This window comes from Pinus tabuliformis, chromosome 1_1 (assembly GCF_031772625.1).
Source record: "Pinus tabuliformis cultivar Carrire ecotype Pingquan chromosome 1_1, CPIR1, whole genome shotgun sequence".
Classification (NCBI taxonomy): Eukaryota; Viridiplantae; Streptophyta; class Pinopsida; order Pinales; family Pinaceae; genus Pinus; species Pinus tabuliformis.
This window is the reverse complement of record NC_142297.1, coordinates 694,083,207-694,106,634: the sequence shown is the minus strand read 5'-3', so window position 1 is coordinate 694,106,634 and position 23,428 is coordinate 694,083,207. Positions and strand designations below refer to the sequence as shown.

General features: G+C 37.0%; 1 protein-coding gene across 15 annotated transcripts in view; it reads left to right on the top strand.

Moving 5' to 3' along the window:
• LOC149215323 (uncharacterized) overlaps positions 1-23,428 on the top strand; it is a 202,873-nt gene that overhangs the window by 9,519 nt on the left and 169,926 nt on the right. The window contains exons 2-7 of one of the 15 annotated variants that reach the window (XR_016251023.1): positions 13,454-13,587; positions 13,731-13,859; positions 14,009-14,137; positions 16,183-16,284; positions 16,463-16,529; positions 17,501-18,017. Coding sequence is in view for 14 of the 15 variants with exons in the window: in XM_089392585.1 (XP_089248711.1) it covers positions 13,504-13,581; positions 13,731-13,859; positions 14,009-14,137; positions 16,183-16,284; positions 16,463-16,529; positions 17,501-17,526 (531 nt within the window). In the remaining variant the exon portion in view is untranslated. The other 14 variants (XM_089392588.1, XM_089392585.1, XM_089392591.1 and 11 more) reach the window with 14 other exon arrangements.

Genomic DNA, 23,428 nt, shown 5'->3' with positions numbered 1-23,428 from the left:
TGTTAATAATATGGACAAGTAATCATGTGGAGGAGAGAAATCAAACACTACTAAAATTAAAGCACTCCCATTTAGGCATACTTGTTTAATGGGATAGGAGATTTCTCAAGATCTATATATTTGGGAACAAGACCTTCATTATTCCAGGCATCGACAAGCATATCAATATACATAACAGCAAGAGAGCAACACTTCTCCTTTAGATTCTTCAGAGTGCCCACATAGGAACCTAAGGTAGCCACTCTTCCACTCGAGGAGTATTGCATATCATTTTAGGACATCATTGCTCCTCTTCAGTAGTCTTCCTACCCTAAGAGTGTTTGGTCCAGCTTCTTATGCATCATGTACAGGTCCAGCGGTAGTGAATAAACTTTCTTAAGAGCACCAACCTTTTCATGAGCAGATTTAATACTGAAATGATTATGCTCTAATATGTCTGATTTTGAGTCTGAGTCAGTAAAGAAAAATGCTCAAATGTAACTATGTGCTCCTTCAGCAACCATGATGTCATGGTGACTTGGGAGCTCCACAGGCAATTTGTGAATTTCCAACCATTACATTAACCCACTTGCAACTTCTCTCGGTAATTCTTTCCTCGCATCTCTATTAGATGCTTAATAGACATTTTAACATGGGATAATGTCTAAAACATAGGGAGAACATCAAGGTCTACAATGGAATTTATTGTGAGTATTAAAATGTTTAGATATTTGTTTTCAGATATTCTAAGATGATCCCACTGCAGCAGAGTGGGGTACAAATGTTGGAGAATTCCTAAAACAAAAAATACTTGTGCCATTTTGACTTCTTTTGAAGTTGAAAATTCTTCAGAGAAAGACGAATTTCTCTATCTCGTAGTTGTTTAAAGTTTAAACACTGGGACATAAATAAAAAATGATCTCTAAAACACTAAAGCATGGCACCAATATTTACTGGTCCATTTCAAATTGACATTGAAAAAATAACCTATTACTTTTCAGTACTTGGCAAAACTAACCGATAGAACTTGCTAGAATCCCTACAAACATATGATAAAATATTCAACATTAGATCTATCAACATCAGTCACGCCAACAAGAGGTATCTGTTTTTTTTTTCAAATTTCCATTCCTGATTGTGCAATGTATCCATCCTTTTTCATTCACTTCTTAGCCTCTCAACTTTGAACTTTGTTTTCTGATTCAGTAGTGTATCCATTCTTTTTCTACCTTTTCTTATTGTGCCAGAAAAGTTTTTTACTGTTTCAGTAATTTGTCCATTCTTTTTGTTTACTAATTGAGCAATGTTTGATATTGTGGGAGCCTTTATCACTGTTGAGGGCAATACCACATTCACTAGGCACTAAAAAAACCTCTCTGCTGTCTTTCTGAGGCTGGGAAAATGCAGAGAGGTTGATCTTCATATTGGAAATTATAGAGCATACTATTTTATTACTAACATTGGGTATGCTTTTCAGATTTTCAAGTCCAGGTTGGGTAAGAACTCAGATTTTGGATTGCAACCAAAGTCTAAAAACAGGGCACATAGGGAGATCCCTAGGTGGTGCTCACTCTGTGATGTTACCTGTAGCACAAAGGAAGTTCTTCACAAACAACATGTGTTTGGGAAGAAGCACCAGTCCAGGTTAAAAAAGTTGAAGGAAAAGGGTTCAGAAGATGTAGTAAAGCCACAGAAAAAGCAGCCACAAGGACTGGTGGGGTGGTGTTCTCTTTGTGAGGTTAATTGTGGAAGCCTAGAAAATCTTCATGAGCTGCATATGTCAGGGAAAAAACACCTGTCCATGTTAGGAATGGCAAAGACAAAGGAGTAGGAGACAACAGAGACTGACAAAGACAATGTTCTTGGAAAAAGAAAAGATGATTTAGTGAAGGAAGAAAGAGATATGCCATCCAAGAAACACCACAAGTTACATAAAGGAGACGCTGCCCATGCCCAACTTACAAAGGATGGAAATTCTGAAGCCCATTTACTGGTCTATGGTGAGACAGAAAGTGTTGTTGGTGGCAAAGTTAAGGAAGAAGCCTTTGTCAAAGCTCAAGATGAAGGGGCAGATTAAATGTTCCAAGCTTTTAACCTGTTGAGCGTAAAATGGTCTGTGTTTTAGGTTTTGTGGACATTAGATTTGAAAATTTTCTTTAAGGTATTGTGACAGTTGAGACACTTCAGGATTGCAGAATAAAAATCCCTGGAGATTCATAAGAAATGTTTTTGAACATGTTGGAATTAAATATTACGTAGGGTTGAATTTCGAAAATTTTGATGTAGTTCATAAGAAATGTTTTTGAACATGCTGGAATTAAATATTGCGTATGGTAGGATTTAAAAAATTTTGATGTGATTCTGAACTTTCCATATGTAAACAGTTCTTAAGGTGGTTGTGATACGAAAGAAATTGATTAACCTCTTTGCAAGTTAATTCGTTTATCGTTTCAACGTAGAAGGTTCTCTGTAGCAAGGGGCCTCTGTAAAATTGAGGCACCTGCTGTCTTTCTGAGGCTGGGAAAATGCAGCTGTCTCCATTCACATGGGAGGTAGGGCAATGCCGCCTACCCTTTCTCCTCGATTGGTACCCATGACCTCAGAGACATGATGATTAGGGATCCCTACACACAACCCATTACTGACAAAGAACCCACTTTGGGATTGTAGAAAACAAACTTGAAAGTTTGGAAGCCATGATGAAGAGAATCAGAATGTTGGCTCAAATCCTCCAACAAAAACTGATGGTGAACATTAAAATGGGATTTGATTTTCTCCATGATGAAGAAATGACTCAAAAGTAACAGACCCGAGGCAATGACTGTACAAATGTCAACCAAAAACGAACGAAGAACATGCATCACAGAAATCACCAGATAGATAATCACAACTCCATTCAATTGAAGCCATGTCAGTTGATAGGCTTGATTTCATAAAATATTTTGACAAAGGTGGGAAACAACAAATTACGTGGCTTTGGCAAACTGATAATAGACCATGCTTGGATGGCAGAAAAGGCATTTTACTACAACTAACCTCTACTCTCAAGCCTAAGATAATCACCAATCAATCTCAAGTATGGTATTTCTTACCATTCTTTTCAGCTATTATGTTGAGGAGATCTGAACCACTTGCGGAGGGAACAACTCTCTATTTGACAAAAGGAAGTTTTTGTTTGTTAATAATATGGACAAGTAATCATGTGAAGGAGAGAAATCAAACACTACTAAAATTAAAGCACTCCCATTTAGGCATACTTGTTTAATGGGATAGGAGATTTCTGAAGATCTATATATTTGGGAATGAGACCTTCATTATTCCAGGCATCGACAAGCATATCAATATACATAACAGCAAGAGAGCAACACTTGTCCTTTAGATTCTCCAGAGTGCCCACATAGGAACCCAGGGTAGCCACTCTTCCACTCGAGGAGTACTGCACATCAGTTTAGGACATCATTGCTCCTCTTCAGTAGTCTTCCTACCCTAAGAGTGTTTGGTCCAGCTTATTATGCATCATGTACAGGTCCAGCCGTAGTGAATAAAATTTCTTAAGAGCACCAACCTTTTCATGAGCAGATTCCCAGAGATGAACAAATTGGGCTTCAAACAAACAGGAACTTGCTTGCTTCCATACATAAGAAAATATGGATAACAGATTATGGACTCTCTGTTGGGATTAACAAATTATGCCTCTTGCTCTTTCGAGATGAAGTGTCGCTTAAGGGAATTGGAGAAGCAAAAATTCAAATTGATGCAGCAGGAGGAATCTTTTTGGAGACTCAAAAGCAGAGCCTTATGGATCCAGGAAGGTGATAAAAATACCAAATTCTTTCATAATTATGCAAGTGCAAGAAGAGCCAAAAATTCCATATGGAAAATAAAGGATGATAAGGGCGGGTATGCTGTTTCCCATGATGACATTACAAATCAGGCGGTTAGTTTTTTCAAGGAACAGTATAGCAGACGAAAAGATATAGCATTCAGGGATATTCTATGGGGTATTGACTTGATCCCGGAAATGTTTGATGATGAGAAGAATGAAGCTCTGTTTCAGCCAATCACTGAAAATGAGCTTTTTGGAGTTATGAAGTCTTTCAAGAAAGACAAATCCCCTGGCCCCGACGGATGGACAATTGATTTCCTGATCCATTTCTTCGATCTTTTCAAATTGGATCTTCTGAGAATGGTGGAGGCATCTAGAATGTCGGGCAGCATTCACCATCACACTACGTCTACTTTGATTGCTCTTATCCCAAAGAAGGGAGAGCCTGAATCGTTCCTTGATTTCAGACCGATCTCTTTATGCAACATATCATTCAAGATCATTACTAAGATTATAGCTGAAAGAATCAAAGATACGCTGGCATCCTGTCTTACTCCAAATCAGCATGCTTTTCTAAAAGGACGCAATATACTAGATGCTGTGGCCAGTACACAGGAGTGCCTTCATTCTATGTTCTCCCACAATTCAGAGGCTGCTATTATGAAAATTGATCTCCAGAAAGCTTATGATGTTTTGGACTGGGGGTTTATGCAAAGTCTCCTGGCAAAGATAGGTCTGAAACCCGACCCTATCCGATGGATCATGGCATGCATAGAAAATGTTAACTATGCGGTTATTATAAATGGTTTTCCCTCTCCTTATTTTCGTGCGGAAAGGGGCTTGCGCCAGGGCTGCCCACTATCGCCACTCCTTTTCATCTTGGCCATGAATTCCTTGAGTTTACACATCAACAAAGCAGTTGAGGAAAAAATGTGTGTTCCGATAAAGATCTGCAAGCATATCTTCATTTCGCATAACCTGTTCGTTGATGACGTCCTTTTATTTGCAATGCTATCTAGAGCATCCTGGATCTGCCTAAAAAATATCCTTGACAGATTTCAAAAAGCGACTGGGCTTATTATAAACAAGGCAAAATCTTTCCTTTATCACAATGACTCCAACAGGGACATGATTATATGGATCTCACAGCTCTTTGGTATAGAATCAAGATCATTGAAAGATGGAATCAAATACTTGGGGTTTCACCTTAAAGCGAAAGCTTATTCAAGGAACGATTGGCGATGGCTAACTGACAGATTTTTTAAGAAGATTTCGATGTGGGAACATAGATCCTTATCTTTGGGAGGCAGAGTTGTCCTCACCCAATCTGTCTTGATGCAACTGGCGGTTTACTGGGCCCATCTGTTTATTCTCCCGGCTAGCATAATTCATTCCATGAACAGGATCTCCGCCAACTTTATCTGGGGTGCAAAGGCTGATCGAGGCAAAATCCATCTGTCTAAAATGGATAGCTTATCGATGCCAAAAAAGCTCGGGGGTTGGGGTCTAATGGATCAAAGGCTGTTCGGAAAGGCTCTGGTTTGCAAATCAATGTGGAGAGGCATCTTTGGCGTTAATCCTTGGAGTGCTATCATCCATCAGAAGTATCTAAAAGGTAGAAGTTTGGAATTCTGGTTCAGGTTCGGCTCTATTGGAATTAAACAGGGATCTGCCATATGGCACAGTTTCAGAAAAAATGGAAAATACTTCTTAAAGAACCTGAAATGGAGGATGTTCTCTGGAAGGAATATCTTTATTGGTATCGACTCTTTTGCAGGCTATAGGGGGATTCTTCCTGTTCCAGACCCTCTTCTTTTTGTCCTTCACAGAATGGGCCTTTTTACATGGGACAAGATCATTGCGGATTGGAGGGGCCTTGTGCCTATTTTGAAGGACGCTGCCGATATTGGCCTACCAGCTGCCTTGTTATCATCTTGGGCAAATGTCAAAGATGCCCTAGGGGAAGGAGGGATCAAGCGTGCCGAGCCAGAAGATCATTTAGTATGGTCTCTAACACATTCTCATTCGACAACAAATGTAAAAGATATCTACTATGATCTTGTTTCCAAAAAGATCCCGCCTGCAAGACAGATTTTTCCGATGGTATGGTGGAAACTAGGTTGTCCTCTCAAAGTGACTATCTTCTCATGGTTAGTTTTCTACAACAAAAACTTAACATGGGAAAACTTGAGGAAGAGATGGTGGCACAGCCCAAGCAGATGTGTGTTGTGCGAAGCTGAGGAGGAGACAAACTTTCACATGTTCTTCAAATGCGCGGCCTCCCAACAAATCTGGTATGATTTGGCTTTTTCTTTTCATTTTCCTCACCTAGGTTTCATTTCTATCCATGCAGCGTTCGAGTGGTGGGGAAGGCAAGAGGAATCTAAGCGTCCAATCCTTCCCATTGCGTTATGGTGTGTCTGGAAATGGAGAAATCACAAGATTTTTGAAGACTCAAAACTCCCTTTCAAGCTATGTTGCATGAGTTTCCGGAACGTGGGAACGTTGGGAACTTGGGTACGGGTGTCGGGAACGGCTAGAGGTTTCCCCAAAATTTATAGGAAACGGTTAATCGGGAACGGTAATATTATATAATAAAAATATATATATATATATATATATATAATTATATAATAATCAAAATTAATATTAAATAAAAATATTCAAATATTAAAATCAATTTAAATATATAATCTCTCTTATATATAAATATATTCTCTAGGTGTCTCTCTTCGTGAGTCTCTCCCTTTTATATATATAAAATATTAAAATGTCAAGTTCATTATCAGTTCTTTGACACATGACCAGTATTGGAAACAATTTACCTTAAAAATACAAAGGAACAATTTTACCTATATTTCTCTAGTTATTCTTATGAGAAAAAGTAAAGTGACTCTAATGGTTAAGCATTGAATGCCACATACAATATGCACACAATCTTCTGAGATACATATACATAAACAAACAAAAAAATACTCATCAGCATGACATCCCAGATATCGCCCTTACATTGAGGTGTCACACGCTTCCTTAACCCATCAAGAGATTGCTCCAGTTTCTGAATTAAGGATATCGGTGTTAAGGATATCTTTGACCTTTCTTCCTGTGAAGGTTTCAACAAAGCCTCATGTTTTGTGGGCAGTTCAACATATTTGTCTACATGCTTTGTATTCTCCAACCCCAGGGAACGTGGGAACTCCAAAAAAAGCAGCATTCAAAGCTCCCGGAACTTTCCCAAGCTCCCATTGCAGCTCCCGCAGAAAAGGGAACGTTCCCATACAGTTCCAAAGCTTCCGGGAACGCGGGAACCATTGGAACGGGTTTCCCACCTCTAGGGAGCGGTTCCCGTGTAACAAAGCTTTCAAGTCTGTTTTGCTAAGCATCTCCGCTCTCTATGAGTCGACCCAAAGCAAGCTGCCGAATAGCTTCTGAGTGATTGCAGGTTTCGGGCTCATCTTTTTTGCTGTTTTGTCTATGATTGTCGTATTGGTATTTAGGAAATCAGACCTTCAACAGCTTGCTTCGGCGTTTTTCTGTGTTCCGCTTAGTACATATGATCCTATATGGATGCCCCAATGTTTTTATGTGGCTCTCTTTTATTCCTTGTTAAATCTGTAAAAATCTGTCTATCTAGAGTCTGGTCACCATTTTTCTGGGAACCACAAAGCTACTTTGTACTCTGCAGGTTATGTTGTATATATTGCCTCAATATATATATATATATATATATATATATATATATATCGCTTTTTCTTCTGAAAAAAAAGAAAATATGGATAACAATGATTTTTGAGTTTTACAAAAAATGGAGAAGCAATAATTGTTTTATCATTATCCATATCAAGTTTAACCTCTCATTGTTATTATAAGGTTTAATACTGAAATGATTATGCTCTAATATGTCTGATTTTGAGTCTGAGTCAGTAAAGAAAAATGCTCAAATGTAACTATGTGCTCCTTCAGCAACCATGATGTCATGGTGACTTGGGAGCTCCACAGGCAATTTGTGAATTTCCAACCATTACATTAACCCACTTGCAACTTCTCTTGGTAATTCTTTCCTCGAATCTCTATTAGATACTTAATAGACATTTTAACATGGGATAATGTCTAAAGCACAGGGAGAACATCAAGGTCTACAATGGAATTTATTGTGAGTATTAAAATGTTTAGATATTTGTTTTCAGATATTCTAATATGATCCCACTGCAGCAGAGTGAGGTACAAATGTTGGAGAATTCCTAAAACAAAAAATACTTGTGCCATTTTGACCTCTTTTGAAGTTGAAAATTCTTCAGAGAAAGACGAATTTCTCTATCTCGTAGTTGTTTAAACACTGGGACATAAATAGAAAATGATCTCTAAAATACTAAAGCATGGCACCAATATTTACTGGTCCATTTCAAATTGACATTGAAAAAATAACGTATTACTTTTCAGTACTTGGCAAAACTAACCCATAGAACTTGCTAGAATCCCTACAATCACAGAAATGATCAGATAGATAATCACAGCTCCATTCAATTGAAGCCATGTCAGTTGATAAACTTGATTTCATAGAATATTGTGACAAAGGTGGGAAACAACAAATTACGTGGCTTTGGGAATCTGATAATAGACCATGCTTGGATGGCAGAAAAGGCATTTTACTACAACTAACTCTACTCTCAAGCCTAAGATAATCACCAATCAATCTCAAGTATGGTATTTCTTATAATCCTTTTCAGCTATTACGTTGAGGAGATCTGAACCACTTGCGGAGGGAACAACTCTCTATTTGACAAAAGGAAGTTTTTGTTTGTTAATAATATGGACAAGTAATCATGTGGAGGAGAGAAATCAAACACTACTAGAATTAAAGCACTCCCCATTTAGGCATACTTGTTTAATGGGATAGGAGATTTCTCAAGATCTATATATTTGGCAATGAGACCTTCGTTATTCCAGGCGTCGACAAGCATATCAATATACATAACAGTAAGAGAGCAGCACTTGTCCTTTAGATTCTCCAGAGTGCCCAAATAGGAACCCAGGGTAGCCACTCTTCCACTCCAGGAGTACTGCATATCATTTTAGGACATCATTGCTCCTCTTCAGTAGTCTTCCTACCCTAAGAGTGTTTGGTCCAGCTTCTTATGCATCATGTACAGGTCCATCAGTACTGGTAGTGAATAAAATTTCTTAAGAGCACCAACCTTTTCATGAGCAGATTCCCAGAGATGAACAAATTGGGCTTCAAACAAATAGGAACATGCTTGCTTCCATACATAAGAAAATATGGATAACAATGATTTTTGAGTTGTACAAAAAATGGAGAAGCAATAATTGTTTTATCATTATCCATATTAAGTTTAACCTCTCATTGCTATTATAAGGTTTAATACTGAAATGATTATGCTCTAATATGTCTGATTTTGAGTCTGAGTCAGTAAAGAAAAATGCTCAAATGTAACTATGTGCTCCTTCAGCAACCATGATGTCATGGTGACTTGGGAGCTCCACAGGCAATTTGTGAATTTCCAACCATTACATTAACCCACTTGCAACTTCTCTCGGTAATTCTTTCCTCTAATCTCTATTAGATACTTAATAGACATTTTAACATGGGATAATGTCTAAAACACAGGGAGAACATCAAGGTCTACAATGGAATTTATTGTGAGTATTAAAATGTTTAGATATTTGTTTTCAGATATTCTAATATGATCCCACTGCAGCAGAGTGAGGTACAAATGTTGGAGAATTCCTAAAACAAAAAATACTTGTGCCATTTTGACTTCTTTTGAAGTTGAAAATTCTTCAGAGAAAGACGAATTTCTCTATCTCGTAGTTGTTTAAACACTGGGACATAAATAGAAAATGATCTCTAAAACACTAAAGCATGGCACCAATATTTACTGGTCCATTTCAAATTGACATTGAAAAAATAACGTATTACTTTTCAGTACTTGGCAAAACTAACCCATAGAACTTGCTAGAATCCCTACAAAAATATGATAAAATATTCAACATCAGATTTATCAACATCAGTCATGCCAACAAGAGGTATCTGTTTTTTTTTTTTTCAAATTTCCATTCCAGCTTGTGCAATGTATCCATCCGTTTTCATTCACTTCTTAGCCTCTCAACTTTGAACTTTGTTTTCTGATTCAGTAGTGTATCCATTCTTTTTCTACCTTTTCTTATTGTGCCAGAAAAGTTTTTTACTGTTTCAGTAATTTGTCCATTCTTTTTGTTTACTAATTGAGCAATGTTTGATATTGTGGGAGCCTTTATCACTGTTGAGGGCAATACCACATTCACTAGGCATTAAAACAACCTCTCTGCTGTCTTTCTGAGGCTGGGAAAATGCAGAGAGGTTGATCTTCATATTGGAAATTATAGAGCATACTATTTTTATTACTAACATTGGGTATGCTTTTCAGATTTTCAAGTCCAGGTTGGGTAAGAACTCAGATTCTGGATTGCAACCAAAGTCTAAAAACAGGGCACATAGGGAGATCCCAGGCATCAAAGATATGGATGCTAAGACTCCAAAGATCCCTGGGTGGTGCTCACTCTGTGATGTTACCTGTAGCACAAAGGAAGTTCTTCACAAACAACATGTGTTCAGGTTAAAAAAGTTGAAGGAAAAGGGTTCAGAAGATGTAGTAAAGCCACAGAAAAAGCAGCCACAAGGACTGGTGGGGTGGTGTTCTCTTTGTGAGGTTAACTGTGGAAGCCTAGAAAATCTTCATGAGCTGCATATGTCAGGGAAAAAACACCTGTCCATGTTAGGAATGGCAAAGACAAAGGAGTAGGAGACAGCAGAGACTGGCAAAGACAATGTTCTTGGAAAAAGAAAAGATGATTCACTGAAGGAAGAAAGAGATATGCCATCCAAGAACGCTAGAAGTTATATAAAGGAGATGCTGCCCATGCCCAGCTTACAGAGGATGGAAATTCTGAAGCCCATTTACCAGTCTATGGTGAGACAGAAAGTGTTGCTGGTCGCAAAGTTGAGGAAGAAGCTTTTGTCAAAGCTCAAGATGAAGGGGCAGATTAAATGTTCCAAGCTTTCAACCTGTTGAGCGTAAAATGGTCTGTGTTTTAGGTTTTGTGGACATTAGATTTCAAAATTTTCTTTAAGGTTTTGTGACAGTTGAGACACTTCAGGATTGCAGAACAGAAATCCCTGGAGATTCATAAGAAATGTTTTTGAACATGCTGGAATTAAATATTACGTAGGGTTGAATTTCGAAAATTTTGATGTGATTCATAAGAAATGTTTTTGAACATGCTAGAATTAAATATTGCGTAGGGTAGGATTTAGAAAATTTTGATGTGATTCTGAACTTGCCATATGTAAACAGTTCTTAAGGTGGCTGTGATTACGAAAGAAATTGATTAACCTCTTTGCCAGTTAATTCGTTTATCCTTTCAATGTAGAAGGTTCTCTGTAGCAAGGGGCCTCTGTAAAACTGAGGCACCTGCTGTCTTTCTGAGGCTGGGAAAATGCAGCTGTCCCCATTCACATGGGACGCAGGGCAATGCTGCCCACCCGTTCTCATCGATTGGTACCCATGACCTCAGAGACATGATGATTAGGGATCCCTACAGACAACCCATTACTGACAGAGAACCCACTTTGGGATTGTGGAAAACAAACTTGAAAGTTTGGAAGCCATGATGAAGAGAATCAGGATGTTGGCTCAAATCCTCCAGCAAAAACTGACGGTGAACATTAAAATGGGATCTGATTTTCTCCATGATGAAGAAATGACTCAAAAGTAACAGACCCAAGGCAATGACTGTACAAATGTCAACCAAAAACGAACGAAGAACATGCATCACAGAAATGACCAGATAGATAATCACAGCTCCATTCAGTTGAAGCCATGTCAGTTGATACACTTGATTTCATAGAATATTTTGACAAAGGTGGGAAACAACAAATTACGTGGCTTTGGGAAACTGATAATAGACCATGCTTGGATGGCAGAAAAGGCATTTTACTACAACTAACCTCTACTCTCAAGCCTAAGATAATCACCAATCAATCTCAAGTATGGTATTTCTTACAATTCTTTTCAGCTATTACGTTGAGGAGATCTGAACCACTTGCGGAGGGAACAGCTCTCAATTTGACAAAAGGAAGTTTTTGTTTGTTAATAATATGGACAAGTAGTCATGTGAAGGAGAGAAATCAAACACTACTAGAATTAAATCACTCCCATTTAGGCATACTTGTTTAATGGGATAGGAGATTTCTGAAGATCTATATATTTGGGAATGAGACCTTCATTATTCCAGGCATCGACAAGCATATCAATATACATAACAGCAAGAGAGCAGCACTTCTCCTTTAGATTCTCCAGAGTGCCCACATAGGAACCCAAGGTAGCCACTCTTCCACTCCAGGAGTACTGCATATCATTTTAGGACATCATTGCTCCTCTTCAGTAGTCTTCCTACCCTAAGAGTGTTTGGTCCAGCTTCTTATGCATCATGTACAGGTCCAGCCGTAGTGAATAAAATTTCTTAAGAGCACCAACCTTTTCATGAGCAGATTCCTAGAGATGAACAAATTGGGCTTCAAACAAACAGGAACATGCTTGCTTCCATACATAAGAAAATATGGATAACAATGATTTTTGAGTTGTACAAAAAATGGAGAAGCAATAATTGTTTTATCATTATCCATATTAAGTTTAACCTCTCATTGCTATTATAAGGTTTAATACTGAAATGATTATGCTCTAATATGTCTGATTTTGAGTCTGAGTCAGTAAAGAAAAATGCTCAAATGTAACTATGTGCTCCTTCAGCAACCATGATGTCATGGTGACTTGGGAGCTCCACAGGCAATTTGTGAATTTCCAACCATTACATTAACCCACTTGCAACTTCTCTCGGTAATTCTTTTCTCGCATCTCTATTAGATGCTTAATAGACATTTTAACATGGGATAATGTCTAAAACACAGGGAGAACATCAAGGTCTACAATGGAATTTATTGTGAGCATTAAAATGTTTAGATATTTGTTTTCAGATATTCTAAGATGATCCCACTGCAGCAGAGTGAGGTACAAATGTTGGAGAATTCCTAAAACAAAAAATACTTGTGCCATTTTGACTTCTTTTGAAGTTGAAAATTCTTCAGAGAAAGACGAATTTGTCTATCTCGTAGTTGTTTAAACACTGGGACATAAATAGAAAATGATCTCTAAAACACTAAAGCATGGCACCAATATTTACTGGTCCATTTCAAATTGACATTGAAAAAATAACGTATTACTTTTTAGTACTTGGCAAAACTAACCCATAGAACTTGCTAGAATCCCTGCAAACATATGATAAAATATTCAACATCAGATCTATCAACATCAGTCACGCCAACAAGAGGTATCTGTTTTTTTTTTTTTCAAATTTCCATTCTAGATTGTGCAATGTATCCATCCTTTTTCATTCACTTCTTAGCCTCTCAACTTTGAACTTTGTTTTCTGATTCAGTAGTGTATCCATTCTTTTGCTCAGTATACTTTACAGTCTTCCGTGCAACAAATTTTGCAAGTGCATAGACGTGTAGATTCATGTGTTGAATCCAGAAAAGTTCAGTTTATTAATGCGGATTAAGTTCTATTTTGTTGCAATTTTGATGTATTTCAGGAACAAGTGATGCAAGAGGAAGAGCCACGAGGATCAACCAGTAGAGCAGGATGTTTCCACTTCTGGTGGTAAATGGTCTTCTATGCAAATTCCTCTGCCTAACTTTGATGGGAATATCTCTTCTCCAGGTACTGGTATTCAGTATACTTTACAGCGTCCCATGCAACAAATTCTGCAAATGCCTAGACCTGTAGATTCATGTGTTGGCTGCAGAAAAGTTGTTCAGTTTATTAATGTGGACTAAGATCCTTTTTATTGCAATTATGATGTAATACAGGAACAAATGATCGAAAGCGGAAGAGCCCCGAGGATCAACCAACAGAGCAGGATGTTTCCACTTCTGGTGGTAAATTGTCTTCTATGCAAATTCCTCTGCCTAACCTTGATGGGAATATCTCTTCTCCAGGTACTGGTATTCAGTCTACTTTGCAGTGTCCCATGCAACAAATTCTGCAAGTGCCTAGGCCTGTAGATTCATGTGTTGGCTGCAGAAAAGTTGTTCAGTTTATTAATGTGGACTAAGATCCTTTTTATTGCAATTATGATGTAATACAGGAACAAATGACCGAAAGCGGAAGAGCCCTGAGGATCAACCAACAGTGCAGGATGTTTCCATTTCTGGTGGTAAATTGTCTTCTATGCAAATTCCTCTGCCCAACCTTGATAGAAATATCGCTTCTCCAGGTACTGGTGTTCAGTCTACTTTACAGTCTACCATGCAACAAATTCTGCAAATGCCTGGACCTGTAGATTCATGTGTTGGCTCCATCTCTTCTATCTCCTTAACAGATTTGCCTGTGACACGACCCATTATGATGCACACACTACATGGATAACGGATTTCCGCACTTTATGCCTTACGGCATTTCCTTTGCAACATCTGGTGCAAATGTTAGTGTAACTTAAATCCTTAATGATATCCATTTTTCTTATTAAAGAAACATAGGGTGGAGTGTATTGTGTAAGAGAGAGCTATTGGCTCACTCACTTGTTCATTCAATGACACATGTAACATGAAAACAAGGGACAATAAGGATCATGTTAGGAGACAATGTACTTAGACTTGTTGTGCAACCTGAAACTATCAGGGAGAGTAGTATTGTGGTGCATTCCTCTTCACTTTTCATTTCCATTCTATTTTTCCATTCAGAGATATTTAATTTCACAGAGAAAGAACAGTATCATAGCATGGTCAGCTGCAGTTGGAACAATAATCCCCATTTTGTTAAATTGACATTTTGTCTTGAAGTGGAATATGGGTCTCAATGACGCACTTATCTCACTAGACATTGGGTGGTGGATTATTTCTATTATCTAATTCCTGTATGATACCTGTGGAGGGTGCCCACTCATATGGACTGGATTTTCAAGGGAAGATTTTTTTGCAATTCGGCCATTTCTAAAACTATCTGTTACATCTAGTGTCATGCTATGGTAAGTAATTTTGACTGTTATAACGAGTTTATATGATTAGCTTATCTGAGGACATCCTTGTTTACCAAATGCAAAACCATTACCCATTATGCATTGGGATTTCTAAGGTTTTCCATTGTTATCAACATCTTGGAGATTTGGTATTACAGAATTTTGGTTCTGGTGACAAGACAAATAAAGAACACACAAGTTATTGTTAATTCACTCACTATTTGGTAAGAAAATTGGCTTTAGATATCTTTATTTCATTTTTATATGATATAGAGAAACCATTACCATTAATTGTGAATAAAGATGGAGGAGTAATATATGCTATGAATCAAACCAGTCTCCACTGCGAAATGGGCAGGTAGATTAGTGTTAGCGAAGGTAGAAATCCACATTTGAATCCAACCAGTGTTTGGTATGAAATAGGTATATAAAATGAAACAATTAGAATCTACTCTGTCAAGCCACAAATCGCCTTGAGAGGGATTTCAGAGTTCAATTCCAAAAACAATTTTCTTTGCCAAACCACTGATCGCTTCAAAGGGGCCACAATGCTTCATTTCAAGCTTGTAGAGTTGTTGACACAAGTAATCACTTTTCACGATTTGATGAAAATGTGAACAATCACAGTTTGTAACGTAAATGAAATTACAATGGTTAATTTAGCTATTACAGAACAAGATCTTGCATTCAAGTTGAATAATATGGTGTCTGAATACCTTACAGCTTGAACATCAACGACTGGGAGTTGTCTATGTCACTTGGATTTCTTGTTGCAACTAGGTAATTAGTCAAGAGTGATACAATAGAAGCCCCAACATCTCTTGAAGAACATGCTTGCATTCCCTTGAACTGTTGCATGGACTGGGAGGGTCACCAACCAACTTGGAGCCCAGAATCCCCATGGGGCCAAATTTTCTGGGCTCGTCTCAAAGGCATATTCCTCTATTATAGGAATTATTATTTGCCCATTCTGATTTTCCGCAGTCACTTGGGTTATTTGTTTATAGCCAACACTGTGGTGCAAGATGTTGTTTCCAAATTGGCCATCTTGTTAGCATGCAATCAGGAGGGATTATTTATTTATTTTCCTATTACAAAACAAATTTAAATGTCTGCTAATGTAATGAAATATAAAATGTAATATTGTCCTTAGATAAAAATAATTTTCCTTTTCTGCAGAATTCTTTTTTCCTGTTATGATTTTATTTATTTGTCTATTATACTGTAACACTTAGTTTTCTGGCCATGAATCTTTCCATTCCAAACACCTTTGTTTTGACATTAACTATGGCTTACTTTTCCAGTTTATGACTGGACATACTCTTGGTGTTGTCGGTGCACTGGAAGCAATCACAACAACAAAGGCTATCACTACCGGGTGGCTTCACCCCACAATAAATCAATTTGTAAGTTGCTTACTAGCATGGCAGTTCTTTAAAGCTAATAACTAAATGAAAATGACCCACTTGTTTTCCTTTTATGTAGAAATATCATTTTAAATAGTTTGGTTGTTGTTTTCACTTTTTCTTTTCTGTGGGTATGAAAAAAAATTAATTCAATTTACATGTTTGAGACTCTTGGAAGAATACCAAGCCTGATGTTACAATTGACACAGTGCCAAATATGAAGAAGCAACATGAAGTACATGTTGGTAAGTAAATTTGATTGGAATTAGGGTACAACATAAATTTTCGTGAAGAATTTAATGAATAACGATATGAGAATGATCTTGGTTCCCTTGGTAACATAGCTTGTGGTTAATCTCACTGAATTCATTGTCATAATCAAACATTACAATGCTTATATGTGATATAAATGTTGGTTTCTCTTTCTTAGTGTTTTACATACATTCACCAGACATTTTTTATTTATCTTCCTATTACGAAACAATATTAAATGCCAGTAATGTAAAATGTAAAATACCAACCTAGATCCATCTAATCCTGAATCCATCTTGCTCCTTACTTGCAACCAACAATCTACTTCATAATATTTATTGATATTTCACTCCACATTCAACCCAGATGTCTTGACATTAGTCAAAAGCAGGGGTTGTCTCAGTCTGTTAGTCCATTGCATGTCTAGCCACTTGTTGTTTTTCTTTTTTTCTTCCTTCTCTGGAATTATATACACTAAAATATGTGTTATTCATTCCTTGGAATTATATACACTGAAATATGTGTAGTTTCAGTCTAATGGATTCATCAAATTTCAATCACTATTCTTTTGTAATTCAACTATTAGTAGATATCTATCACTATTCTTTTTAAATGATCTGCTTCTTTATAATTTACTTCAATTTGAGCGAGAGGCATGGTTTCAACTGGTCTTTTTTTGGTTCTTTTTATGTAGTTGTGTTGAAAAAGTCCAAAGTCTTGAGAATTTAATTGCAATTGATATATGGCATGTGTCTACTTATTGAAGAGAAAAGTTGAATGTTGGTTTCATTTGTACTATGTTCTGACAAAGTCTTTAAGAATTTAATTGCAACTTATATATGACATGTGTCTGGTTACTGAAGAGAAAAGATAAATGTTAGTTTCATTTGTACTATGTTGTCATAAAAATGAGTGAGGTCCACGACGAGGGATATAAATCCACATTTCCATGTTGGGTTGGCAGGTTTGACTCTAAATGCAGGTCACTAATATTCTCCAGGGTTCTATGCTTTGTATTAAATGACGCAAACACACAGACTAATGAACTGCTATCTTAAAACGCTGACATATGATATCATATGCATTGGTCACACTTCCCTCTATTAGGATTTCATGAGGATGTAGTTATATATCGTTTGCATGGGTCTATGCTCACTAACCAGAAGTCGACTCAATTTTCCATTAGTGCAACAGTGAGACAAAGTCTTGACCAAAATTTATTTTTGGGTAACATATGCCTTTCATCTGCATGGTTCTATGCTGCTTGACCAATAGTCAACATAATTTTCCATTAGTGCAATAGTGAGATAGAGCCTTGAAAATTCATGTTAAAATGATTTGTGGAGATGGCCTCGGATTTCTTTGCCAGATGCTCAAAACCGTCTTGTTTGTTTCAAGTAGAACTATATCCATAATTAATTAGGCTCTAGTATCTATCACAACTTCTTGTTGTGACTTGAAACTGTGAGTATTTCTTAAGGAGAACCTAAGGGTGATTCTTGGTGATAAGCACCAGAAATCTCTCTAGTTGTTCATCAATGAAGTTGACTACCTAATATTTTGTTTATCGAGGTGTCATTTCCTTTCCGATGCCTTTATATCTATATTTTTCTTCACTGATATGATGGTACATTTGGCTTATTAATTTTTATATTTTTTTAATCGAGATAACACATTTCTTTAAAAGGTGCTAGCTCAATGGAAAAGCACCTGCCTTGCAAGCAGCAGGTCGGTGGTTTGATTCCATCATGTCTAACATGAATTAATGAGAAGAGATACAAAAATATTCACATTCTACTAACTTAAGAACTAACCTTTCTTCTGAATCATTGGAAAAGATTGAGGAAACATTATGCCCAAAGTGTCACAATTGGTTTCAATCATCAGTTTTTATAGACCTTGACCTTTGATTAACTTTCTTGGTTTAATCTCTAGGTCATACTCCTATAATAGTGCTATCCACTTGCCTCTTTGACCATCGTTGTCAGGCTGACTTAGGATGTCCTTTACAACAACATTGGGAGAACATGCTATTACATGAGAGTGAATAACATGTGCCCTGAAATATGTTAGTGCTTTTACCAATGCAAAGGCTTGTTTTTACATAATGTTGTATTTTAACTCTGCATCTCTTAAAGTTCTACTAAAAAATGAAATGGGTTGTTCCTAATTATCCTTATTTTCTGCCATGAGACTCCTAAAATAGTGTGTTTTGAAGCCAATGAAAAGTCTACGAATTATTTTGAGAAATATGGGTTGATAAGAATGGGGCTTTAGTTATTTCTGATTTGATTTCTTCAAAAGATTGATTGGCTACAAGTGTCCACTTGACTTAATTATTCTTCTTTAACATGATGTTAATTACCATTAAGATTTCAGCAAATTTTGGAATGAATCTCCACAAACAATTTACTCTACCCAAAAATGACTGGACCTCCTTTTTAATTTTGGGTAATTGGAGCTTTTGTATTGCTTCAACCCTCTCTGTATCAATTTGGATGCCATATTTAGATACTATATGACCCAAGAGCTTACCCTCTTTCATAGAAAAATGAGATTTTTTGGGATTCAGTGAAATATCAAACTTTCTGCATTTCAAAAATACTTGTGTAAGATGTTTAAAGTGCTTCAAATCAGATACTGAATATACTCTGATATCATCTAGATAGAATACCATAAACTCTTCCTTTTCCCCTGCAAACATGACACGTGATGGCTAAATGCACGTGACAGTTTCAATATATGAAAGATGACAAAGGGATTAGGCACAACGAGGAGTCTGACGATGAGAAGGACACATCTATAATGGAATTGACATCCAAGTCATTTGAGGATGGGAAAGCCCTTCTTTTAAAGGTAAAAATCTTTTTGATTCTCCATCTTTATCACATATTAATTTTGGTGAACATTTAGCTATGTCTAATAAACATGGTCCATCGAATATCTGTGAAGTGTTGCATGGTGCAATGCCATCAAGTTAGTTTCATAACTCGATAGTGTGCATCGAAAATCGAAGATATATCTTGATTTCATGTGCCATGGAATCAGAGATGCCTGTTACCTCCTCGTTGGCCCATATCCATCATGTCTCAATTGATTCTATTGTTAGTTTTGTCCCTAAAGGGATTCTTGTGCAGAGGGGGGATTGCGAGAGTAATCCATCAAAACACGACACTTCTCCTTTGAATCATGATTCTCATTCTATCCATTTTGGTTTGTGTAGAGGGGGGGTTGCAAGAGTAATCCATTTTGGTTCATTTATAGGGTAATCCATTTTGGTTCATTTCTAGGCAGTCTCTTGCTTACCAATTCCTTTGGTAGTGGTATTGAGATCCTTATGCATAATTCGTCTATGGATTTGTTTCTTGTGACCATTCACAAAGCTAAATATATAGTTGTTGTGCTATTATTAGTCTTTCATCTGCCATGAATGTTACTATTAGGAATAAGAGGAAAGGACGCCCCAAGGTGGTATTGGGGGCTAATAGTTTGGTGGCTATGGCTCTGGATTTTGTCGACGATCTAAACCTGCATGAGGTCTCAATTATGGTTTTTGATATATCTTGGTCCCTTGGAGATGCTACACCAGTGAACATTATTCCTCCATAAATATTATTTCCCTTAATTAGAGGGACTTGGGGAATGCCCCCAAAAAATTATCCCGCAAGCACTTAGTTAAGTCTATTAGACTGACGAATATCTTGATTCAAGAAACAATGTTTGTTGGCGAGAAAGTCATGTTATATTTTATGTCTATATGTCTAGGTTGGAAGATAATGTCTGCAGATTCTAATGGATTATCGAGGGTATGGTTGCAGAGTCTATCAGACCGACGATTATCTTGATTCAAGAAACAATGGTGGTTGGAGAAAAAGTCATGTTATATTTTATGTTTATATGTCTAGGTTGGAAGATAATGTCTACAGATTCTAATGGATGATCAGGGGGTATGATTGCAATGTGGGATCCTCTGTGGATTGATTTCATGGCTTATAAATTCTTTGTAGGGATCTTGCTCATTGGGTTTTTTCATGGATCTGTCAAACATATCCACCTGCTCAATTTTATGTGCCATCTCAGGATAGAAGGGCATTTTGGGATAGAATGGATGAAAGTGGCATATTGAATATTGAATCTCTTATCATAGTTGGGGACATGAATCTCAAGGTATCGAGTGAGAAATGTTGAGGACAAAGATGCAAAATAGATCCTATGGAGCCACTTTTTAAAATTCTTTTTGAAGTAAATTCCTTGGTGGAAATTCGTCTTAATCCATTAGTGTCGACATGGAAAAATGTTTGGGTTGGTCATGAACACATTGCTAAGTGTTTGGATCGTTTAATGGTGCACAGAAATTTATTGGATAGTATGGGGTTTATGACATGATGGGTTTCTCCTACATCGCTTTCAGACTATGCCCTGATCATTCTCCAATGGAAGGATGATCAGATTTGGAAGAGGCTTCCATATAAGTTTAATCCATCCCAGTTAGGGGAGCCGAACTTTTGTGAATTGATTCGCAACACTTGGTCCCTATTCACAGTTTCCAATGAAATATCACTGATGGAGGTGGTCTCATTGAAGCTGCACAACCTCAAAAGGGATGATGCGAGGTTTATTTCTCTGGCACATATACAAGAGATTCAAGATCTAAAAGAACACAAAAGACATATGTCTAGGATGCGGGAAGAGAAAGGAGGCTTAAAAGCCACACTGTTTGGCTAAAAGCTGGTGACAAAAACACTAGGTTATTTCAACGATACACCTCGATGCATAGGGAAATGAATACAATTTGGGAGATTGTCTCTGATTCAGGTGAGATATTCACACATACCGAGGACATTCACAAGGAGGCTATAAGATATTTCAGTGGTTTTTTCCAGGAGAGGGAGAATGTTGACATAGATAATCAAACAAAATTTATTAATTCCTTTCCTCAAATGTTCTCAGGAAAGGATGTGGTGGAGATGGACAAGCTAATTACAATGGGGGAGTTTACATCTGTCCTTAAATCATTTGCAAGGGACAAATGTCCAGGCCCAAATAGATGGATGGTTGAGATCTTCATTCACTTCTTGGATATTATGGGTGAGGATCCGTTGAATCTAGCAGAGGAATCCATGTTTGAAAGAATGGTTTTCGGTGCTATTAATGACACTTTCCTCACCATCATCTCTAAGTCTTCATGTGCTTCTTATTTTAAGGATTACACACCAATATATTTATGGAAATATGACATACAAAATGATCTCAAAAATTATTGCTGACCAGTTGAAAGGGAAGCTATCAGACTTCATATCGATGGAACAATTCGTCTTTTTTAGGAATCAACAAATTAAAGATGTTTTTGCCATTGCACAAGAGTGCGTTCATTCTATACAGTCACAACAAAAGGAGGCTATTTTACTTAAGTTGGATCTTCTCAAGGTCTATGACATTGTTGAATGGTGTTTTCCAAGGATGATTTTGTTCAAAATAGACCTTTCAATTGATATTATGGACTAGATCATGGCATGCATGATGATGGTTAATTACAATGTTTTTATAAATGGAGTGCCCACAAATTTATTCAATGATCATAGAGGATTGAGACATGCGGTGTGCACTTTCTCCACTTCCGTTTTTACTAGTCATCAATGGACTTAGCAATAAAATAATAGATGCAAAGATCAATAATTTTTTTATTGGTCTACAAGTCACAAAGAAGGTATTTATAACTCATCTTATGTTTGTTTACAATGTTCTTATATCTGGAAAGGTATCCGCATGTAAGTGGAAACACCTATTCCTCATCATCTCAATGTTTGGGAATAATTTTGGCCTATTTATGAATTGTTTAAAATCTTTACTCTTCCACACCTTTGAACAATTGGAAATCATCTCTAAGGTCACACACATCTATGATGTGGGAGTCTCACCTTTGGATGATGGTTTCTCCTATCTAGGTTGTAGATTGAAGCCAAATTGTTATCATATTATGGATTGGCAATGGACTATAAAAAAAATTCATTGCAAGTTGTCACATTGGACACATAGATGGATGGAGATTGGGGATAGAATGGTCCTCATTCAATTAGTGTTGCAGAACATCACAATGTATTGGATGCATTTATTTATGCTTCCTAGTTAGGTCATTAAGAATATCAATGCCATCATCACATTTTTTCTTTGATCTGGAGCAAGGGGCGATACAAATTTCATTTGGTGCACCTAGGTGAAATTACAAAACCAAAGGATAGTGGTGGATGGGGCTTAAAAGACTTAAAAGTCTTTGGTTGGGCTCTTCTGTCAAAGATTTTTTGGAGGGCCATTTGTGTTACAGGGATTTGACAATCTATCATAAAGGAGAAATACATGAAAAATCGAACTTTTATGGAATGGTATAGGGTAGGGATGGCTTAAAAAAAAAAAACAGATGAAACATATGGAATGGTTTTATGAAGGTCAAAAAATGGTTGGAAAACCTATAATGTGAGATATGATATGGTGATTCTGTTAGAGTGGGAATCGATCCTATTCTTGGACTGTATGGTGCTCAAATGCTTTCGGATTCGATCACTAGTCATCTTCAGTGGGGGCATATTTTTTATTAACCAAATTTAGGACAAATTTGATGCATTACAACTTGTTACTATGTGGAAAGCAGCAAGGGATTTGGGTCTCGATGGTGAGAACACTGACATCTGGGAGTGGTTCATTATGCAGTTACAGTGGGACGGGATATCAATTAGTCAAATGGAATACAAGCTTAGAGAGAATGGTGCACTCTCTCAGGGTCAAATTGATGTATCAAAGATATACAAGATGATTTATCTATGCCTACAAGCAAATGAAACTACTTGTATTTTTAGGATTGTATGGTCCTAGAACATGGCTCTAAAAATTAAAATTT